Below are 7,707 nucleotides of genomic sequence, written 5' to 3'. Positions count from 1 at the left end.
TAGATAATAAATTATATTTTTCAAGTTTTATCTTATTTTATTACGTTGTTGTGACTCAATTGCGTAGAACGTCAGGTCAAGTTTGGTGGGGTGGGCCACTTACTGGGGTGGGCCGCTTACTGGTGGAACACGTTAGTTGTAGTTTGCTTACCTAATCTGTGCATAGTGACAGACTACATTCCGGCCTTGGCGTGATTATGTTCAAAGTGGGGGAATACGTTGCAAACGAGGAAGGGGTCTTGATATTCTGCTTTTCTTTTTTTTATCATTAACGTCACTCTTTTTATTTTTCTAAGAATTGTTTATATCACTAAAAATTCTAGTGTCATGTTGGTGGCCTTCTTTCGTAGTCCTCTCGTACCACTACACCGTCCACATGTCCACCCATGCCGACCACACCACTTCGCTATATGGTAAATGATATCACATATAAATTGTCAAAACTCGCTCAAAAAACAAACATGGACCCCTCTATAGCCTCGCCTCTACTACCGGTGCCGCTTGCGACTGACTCTGCTCCTTCTCCTCCGTCCTTATCGCATCCTCAAAGACCTGCATGAACCTCCAAACATCACCGAAAGTATTGTACAGCGGCACGGGCGCAACACGGATAATACCCGGTTTCCTCTTGTCACACACAATGCCGTTGTCCACCAGCCTCGCGCTAGCCTCGTCAAACTTGTCTTCAGGCAGCAAGACACTGAGCTGCGCGCCACGGAAACGCGGGTCCGTAGGTGTGATGATTTGGAACGGAAACTCGCCATTCTTAATGTTTCGTGTGGCGATTTGCGAAAGGAGGTATTCGGCGTAGGCAGTTAGTAGTAATGATCTTGAGCGCAAATTGGCCATGGATGTCTTTTCGAAAACGCTGAGAGCGCCGGATAAACAGGTGAGGTCGACAATCGAAGGATTTGAGCACTGGAAGCCCTGCGCGCCGGGTGTAGGAACAAACTTGTTGTCCATCTGGAAGCGAGATGACTTGTCGTGGCCGTACCAGCCCTTGAGTCCCTTGTAGTGGTCGTTGTTGCCGTGCTTCTCGTGGATAAAGACACCTGCGATGGCACCGGCACCGGCATTCATGTACTTGTATGTACACCAGCACGCAAAATCGACGTCCCATTCGTGGAGTTTGAGTTCGACATTGCCGGCGGCATGGGCGAGGTCCCAGCCAATTGTGATGTTGTGTTTCCGTGCATGGGCAGTGATGACTGGGATATCAAGGAGTTGGCCGCTGTAATATTGGATTCCAGGCAGCATAATGAGTGCAAGCTCATCGGCGTTGTCATCAATGAGTTTCAGAATGTTCTTTGTTGTCATGGTATATCCATCGTCTGGCTCTACCAGAAGCATCGACTTCTTTGGGTTTAGTCCGTGCCACTCGATTTGCGACTCAATCGCATACCAGTCGCTGGGAAACGGCCGCCACTCGCACATTATCTTGTGCTTCTTCTCAGTTGGCTTGTAGAAAGCCGCCATCATCAAGTGCAAGTTGATGGTCAATGTGTTCATTGCAACAATCTCAGAAGGCGATGCACCAACAACGTTGGCCATTTTTCTTGAACATGCAGCAGCCATGTCTTGGTAAGGAGTGATTGGCGAGTCCTCAAGGGCGGTGAAATGGCCGCCAACGGCTATTGAGCCCCATGTCTTGAGGTATGCGTTCAAGTGTTCGCCGACAGCTTTTGGCTGGAGACCCAGCGAGTTGCCGCAAAAGTAGATGGCCTCGTCCTCTGCACTCGCTGCTGGGTTTGCGGTTTGTGCATCGTCTTTGAGAGTCTTTCGCTTGAGCTGCGCCTTGCTAGGGACAATAAATTCGGGGCGGAATGTATGCGGTATTTCGGTACTCTCATCAAGGGTCTGGGCAAAGTCGAATGACTCGGCATTTGTGGGCCATTGCGGCTTTTGGCCTTGGCGGAGTTGTTCGATAGCGCTCGTGGTGTCCATGGTGATCGACCGAAATGGCAGTGTAATACAACGTTCGGATGACGACTGAAAGACCTGTGTGTGAGGTCGTAGTGAGAAAAAAGACACTTAATATATGCTGGCTACTTCGATTACGTCTTCTAGACTCCGGCACTTGGTCTGGCAGATATGCATTAGGCCAGCACCTTCTTTTAGTCTTCCGACGCGCATCCGACGCGCATCCGTCCGCCTTCCGATCCGACGCCTTGAAATCTTTCGAGGTTTGGATACTTGGTTGGCCTAACAAAGTGGGCCAATGTGGTTTCATGATAAATGCGGTCTTCGCCGCCCTGCATATTCAAAGCCTTCTAGAATCCATGAAACGTTACTTTGGTTTGCTTCTGCTTTGTTTTTTTCACAATGAGTCCTCACAAAATTTTCAGTCTACCATGCACTTCTGCACTACCGGAGTACGGTATATCTCAAAACGGCTTTCTTCCTGCTGAGCCACCACTGTCCCGACTATCACAAGACTACTACCGCCCATGGGAACAGATCATAGAGAAACTCCCTCTGCTTATCGAGACTCAGCAGATACGGCAGTCTGTTGATGAGTTGCCGATCCTTGATGTATCTCAACTAGACAATGAGGCAGAATGGCAAAGAGCCCACTCAATGCTAGCTGTCATGGCTCAAGGGTACATTTGGACAGGACCTGAACCATCAGAGGTAAAGAGAGCATCCTGCTTGACTGAGACGAAGATGAGTACTAACCAGATACTCAGCGGTTACCTCCTGCAATTACTATCCCTTTCCTTCGGACTGCCGAGCACCTTGAGGTACATCCCGTCGCCACATATGCAGCACTGAACCTATGGAATTGGAGACCATTAACCAACGACGCCGACTTGACTCAGCCGGAGAATATGGTTGCTCTGTATACAGCTACTGGCAGTGATGATGAATCGTGGTTCTTCATCATCTCAAATGCCATGGAGGCAAGGGCCGGTCCACTGATCGAGACCATGCTCGGTGCGATCGAAGCCGTCGAAAAGGATGATGCTGCGACAGTGGTGCATGCTCTGCAGTACTTCAAGAGAGGTGTGGATAGTATTGGACAACTTCTAGAACGTATGGACGAACGATGCGACCCTCATGTGTTCTACCATACCATCAGACCATTTCTGGCCGGAAGCATGAACATGGCGGCTGCTGGTCTGCCAAATGGTGTCTTCTATGATGAAGGCAATGGTAAGGGTACATGGCGAGCTTACCGAGGTGGCTCCAATGGCCAGTCTTCCCTGCTCCAGTTCTTCGATGCCGTGCTCTCGGTAGACCATTCCAGAAGTGGCGGTTTCCACGCTGAGATGCGCGGATACATGCCCGGCCCCCACGCCCGGTTCCTGGATGATGTTGAAGCCATTGCCAACATTCGCAGCTATGTAAACGAACATCAAGAGAACGATGTGCTTCTTTCAACGTTCAACGCAGCTGTTGCAGCACTCAGTGGTTTCCGCGACAAACACATTGCTCTTGTAACGAGGTACATCATCATACCAAGTCATTCAGCGAAGCCGGCAAGCCATGTAAAGAGGAGAGATATCGCTTCTGCCTCTACAGAAATGGTTGCAGAAAAGCCAAAGACACAAGAGCTAGTCGGTACCGGAGGCACCAAGTTGATTCCATTTCTACGGACATCAAGAGACGAAACCAGCGAAACAAAAGTCGTACATTGAAGTCCAGATGTAGGAAGTTTTGCGAATATTTTGGATACAAACACACGGTCGATTGAACTACGGGAAGAAGGTGTTGCCCATCTGTTGATTATGGATAGGGAAGAGCGGTATATCCGCCACAGACGCACCGTCCAGATTATAGGTGCCTGGTTGGAGGAAATCCTGTAGACCTTGGTCATTCTCACTAGGCCACGGTAGAGCAAAGAAGTCGGCGTCATAGATGGTCCAGTCAAGCGGAGCTTGTGCAGGAGGGTTTTGCAGAGTAGCTTGTGTGGAGGATGGCAAGCCGGGCTCCGGTCGTGGCTGAGGGCCTTCGATTGGATGGGCTCGAGGGGTTTGCTCCGATGGTAACAGACCAAACAATTCAGAGGAAGCTTGCTTCCGCTTTCGGCGCAAGTGTAGTTCCCTTTTCTTCGCGTGTGCAGTTGTAATTTTGAGCAGGGACTGAGCAGCATGCGAGTATTGACGAGCATGATGATCAACCGCACCAAAATAGTCCATGCAGGCAATTGCATCTTTACAGCTTTCCTCTAAAAGAAGGCCAGAGTTCCCGAGAATACCGACAGCTAGAACCAGTGTGGCAGTGAAGAGCCAAGATCTAGGATCGATTAGCAAATATCAGTGTTAATGTGCGTTGTAACTTACACTACCAAGGGCATCCTGCGTGGCAATTGATCTGCTTTTATTAAAACCTCTAATGTATCAATCAATACTGAAGCCGCGTCAATTGCAGCATCCGCATATTTGCGCTTCTCTTGATGATCAGCAGGAGTGCCTCCATTCTTGAGTGAGGCGCCCATGTACTCGTAAAGTTCGTAAATAAGGAATGGCCGTGTCAATAGCATTATGCCATAGTAGTAGGAGCATAAAGTGGAGCAGGCGCCAACTACTGCCTCACGAGATGGTTGTCGAGCTGTAATATCTGAGAGATTTCCGAGCCATTTGGACGCCCAGTTTTTCAGTTGCCTCGAGACGTAGTCGGCGATCCGTAGAGATATCCGCTTGCGAGAGTACACTTCGACAACGACACGTTCGACAATCATGAAGATTTGCACACTCGCATCCAGTATGTTGGCACTGGTATCAGACCGTATGTTTTCAGGATTGGCGTATTTGACAGTGCAGTCCACATCAGATGTGGAGGGTGGTCGACCTAGGACATTGCTGGATGGCGAACATCATATGTCAGTGTATGTTTACTATGGAAGCCTGAATGAATGAGGGAAATCATAATGACTCACCTGATGAGTTGGTCAATGACGCGCAAGCTCTTCCAAATACGGTCGCGTACCGATCTGATATTCTCGCCGAAAGAAGCGTTGACTTCGGTTCTGTGGAGGCCAATTGCGTATGCAGTACGTGCAGCCAAGGCTAGCCATCGTAAGCAGGTGACACCTACAAACACTTGTACATACGACTACTTACAAAAGTACAAATATGCACCATTTGGCTGCGACGCGCGAAGCATAAAAATAGCTACTAATGTGAAGCCCTGAACGGTAGAAACGTTCATATTACTGCACATGAACTTTAGAAGTATGTTGAGCGCGTGTTTGAACCAGGCCTCTGCCTTGTCTTCATACTTGTCTTGAGCACCGATAGCGAGCACAAGATAGAAGACAGCGGCAGCGACATCGTCTGGGCTAGACGCCTGGTTGCTCGCCCAGTTTTTCAGTTCTGGTAATAGATCTTCGCGTTGAAATAACTGTACGAGACCACTGCTGGCTGCAATGTACTCTTGGACTAGGGCATCTACATGTTGCAACTCAATGGGTGGACATTGTTGTTGGCCGGCCAATGGGGGACGCGTGATTTCGATAATGGGATCCCTCGCGGCCTGCACCGAAACTCCCGAATCGACTTCGGATGTGATGAGATGTTTGACCGTTTGCAGAAAGGACAGTGGGGCGCAATCGCCGATGAAGATTAGTTTGCCTTGTGCGTCACGAAGTATACGGCCTTCCAGAGGGACCGCGGTATCGCCCTGTTGGTCGTCTCTACTCAGTGTAGGTGAGAGTGATGTTGTAATTTCTGCGGCTTCATGCTGGTATCGTGATCCTTGAGAGTTGTTTTCACGAACATTGTGTTCTCGGTTTTCCGGCGTATGGCCAGCGGATAGGATGCGACGAAAAGACGAGCTGTCAGTATGAGCGCGTATAGTTGGAGATTCCACCACCGAGTGAGCTTGATTTAGTGGAGTTGAACCGCTGAATGTACATGTAGCTTCACGCTCTTTGCGTACACAGTATGCACATGGTAATTCACCGTCGCACTTGACTTTTCTCCTTCTACACAAATCGCATGCTGCAGCGACGCGGTCAATACGACGCCGCTTTTCGGATGGCGTTACCAGCTGATCTGGTCGTGTGGACATTGTGAATCTATGACAGCAGGAATGCGCTTGTGGGTAGTTGGTAACGGGAGGCAATGTGGTTGACGGAACTTCCGTCGTTATTGTGGTAGCCGTCCGACGCGTCGGATGTCCAGTAGCTTCGGCTTGCGGCTGTTAATGGTGGGCTTGGCATTTCTTCAGCCGAGAGAATGCGTCATTGTGCATGCGAGCTTCCGATGCTCGAATCACTACCCGGCTACAAACAACGTGTTGGTAGTACTTAACCGATGTAGCGGTAGAAAGACAACTAAGGAGGTCGAAAGAAATCCATTACCTTTTTTCCTAATAACAACAAGTGGCTTTTTTACATCATCTTCGAAAGGTACAATAATAGCGAAGTAAGACATAACTAGCATTATTCACTTATCCATTCCCAATCATTTCTTGCTTAAAAGTCATCCAAGTTTCAATAGTTACGTAAAAGCCAAGATGCAAATCCGACACACATCCAGTCCAGTCCCTCAAGGAGAATAATGCAGTCGAGCAGCAGTCACCACCAAATCCATATTGATCACGATAGTATCAAGTCTTTCCTCAAAAAATTCCTTCAAATAATGTATTCTTCTTGCTATCCTCCCGTAAATGAAATCTATCCGTATCCCAGAAACAACATCCCAAAGCACGCCCTGACACCTTTCCAAATATTCTACCCAAACCCATCTACCAAAACAACCAACACAGAAAAACCTTCCCTCCAATCCCCACAACCCCTCAACTAATATCCGCCAACACCAAATCCACAACAACAAACCTTCCCAACCACCTCAGCGCAATCTCCTTCGCGTCCTCCCCCTTCCGCACCCACACCTGCGTCTCCGGCAAACAAGTGACCCAATTTAGGTAATCAGTCCATTCTTCCGCCATGGACTCGAGTTCCCACTGGCCGGTGCGCATGTTGAGATTGCGGTGGTGCCAGGGGGTTTCGTTGTTGGTGTTGAGTGAGTGTGTGCCGCTGGACTGGCAGGTAAGTGAGCGGAGGGTGGTGGTGTAGAAGTTTATGCAGTTGAAGTATGTGCGCATGTTGTTTATTGTGATGTGGGCGGTGTGGAGTTTGGGTTGGAGCGAGTTGGTGAGGAGTTCGGCGAGTTGGGGGGTTGGGGTGTTGGATGGGATATGTTCGGCGTCTGAGATCACTTCCTTCAGGAGGGTTATGCTGGTCTCCATTGGTTTGAAGAGGATGTGGTAATCCTCTGGGTCGTCGAGGTCGAAGGCTTCTTCGAGATTGAGCAGTTGAGGGCCGTGGGTGGGACAGTCGGCCATTGCTTCGCGCCTAGTGAGCTGCGAAGTGTGATAGCAATAGCCCATCGAGCGGTAGTAGTCCTCCATCTCGGTGCAGTGTTTGAGCAGTTTCTTGCTGTGCTCGATTAGTTTCGCTACAGCCTGTTGGTATAGCTCAGGGAGCTCCGAAGGCTCCGCAACGTTGAGGTTAATGCAACCTTGGCACATGGTGGTAGATTCTGTTTGATTTATGAATAGTCTTTGAAGTGTGGATTTTGTTAGAGTCGTAATGGTGATTTTGGTTAATGTAGTTGTAGTTGAATGACCTGAATATAGTATATAGGAGAAACGAGCATTCGAAATATATAGTCGTAAGTTCCATGAGAACTTAGTGAGTGTTGTATATCTGCCACTGTACGGTGAACGGTGTGTTGATATAGTGAATACATGATTGCCCGG

The 7,707-nt window shown here is 48.9% G+C and overlaps 4 protein-coding genes across 4 annotated transcripts; 1 reads left to right on the top strand and 3 right to left on the bottom strand.

Moving 5' to 3' along the window:
* Positions 1-471: 471 nt before the first annotated feature.
* Positions 472-1,944, bottom strand: COCCADRAFT_84232 (uncharacterized protein; the record flags this gene model as incomplete). Its single annotated transcript, XM_007709582.1, has 1 exon — positions 472-1,944. The coding sequence occupies one exon, from the start codon at positions 1,942-1,944 to the stop codon at positions 472-474; it is 1,473 nt and encodes a 490-aa protein (XP_007707772.1).
* A 378-nt stretch (positions 1,945-2,322) lies between these two features.
* Positions 2,323-3,638, top strand: COCCADRAFT_1250 (uncharacterized protein; the record flags this gene model as incomplete). The annotated part of the gene is made up of 2 exons (XM_007709497.1): positions 2,323-2,631; positions 2,688-3,638. The coding sequence occupies 2 exons, from the start codon at positions 2,323-2,325 to the stop codon at positions 3,636-3,638; spliced, it is 1,260 nt and encodes a 419-aa protein (XP_007707687.1).
* A 57-nt stretch (positions 3,639-3,695) lies between these two features.
* COCCADRAFT_84193 (uncharacterized protein) lies at positions 3,696-6,012 on the bottom strand (the record flags this gene model as incomplete). The annotated part of the gene is made up of 4 exons (XM_007709581.1): positions 3,696-4,236; positions 4,284-4,802; positions 4,880-5,009; positions 5,064-6,012. The coding sequence occupies 4 exons, from the start codon at positions 6,010-6,012 to the stop codon at positions 3,696-3,698; spliced, it is 2,139 nt and encodes a 712-aa protein (XP_007707771.1).
* Positions 6,013-6,741: 729 nt separating this feature from the next.
* On the bottom strand, positions 6,742-7,476 carry COCCADRAFT_22560 (uncharacterized protein; the record flags this gene model as incomplete). The annotated part of the gene is made up of 1 exon (XM_007709513.1): positions 6,742-7,476. One exon carries the CDS (start codon positions 7,474-7,476, stop codon positions 6,742-6,744), a length of 735 nt encoding a protein of 244 aa, XP_007707703.1.
* Between the last annotated feature and the right edge of the window lie 231 nt (positions 7,477-7,707).

The sequence above is a fragment of the Bipolaris zeicola genome (assembly GCF_000523435.1).
Source record: "Bipolaris zeicola 26-R-13 unplaced genomic scaffold scaffold_9, whole genome shotgun sequence".
Classification (NCBI taxonomy): Eukaryota; Fungi; Ascomycota; class Dothideomycetes; order Pleosporales; family Pleosporaceae; genus Bipolaris; species Bipolaris zeicola.
The sequence above is the reverse complement of the archived record's forward strand: the minus strand, read 5'-3'. Positions and strand labels throughout refer to the sequence as shown.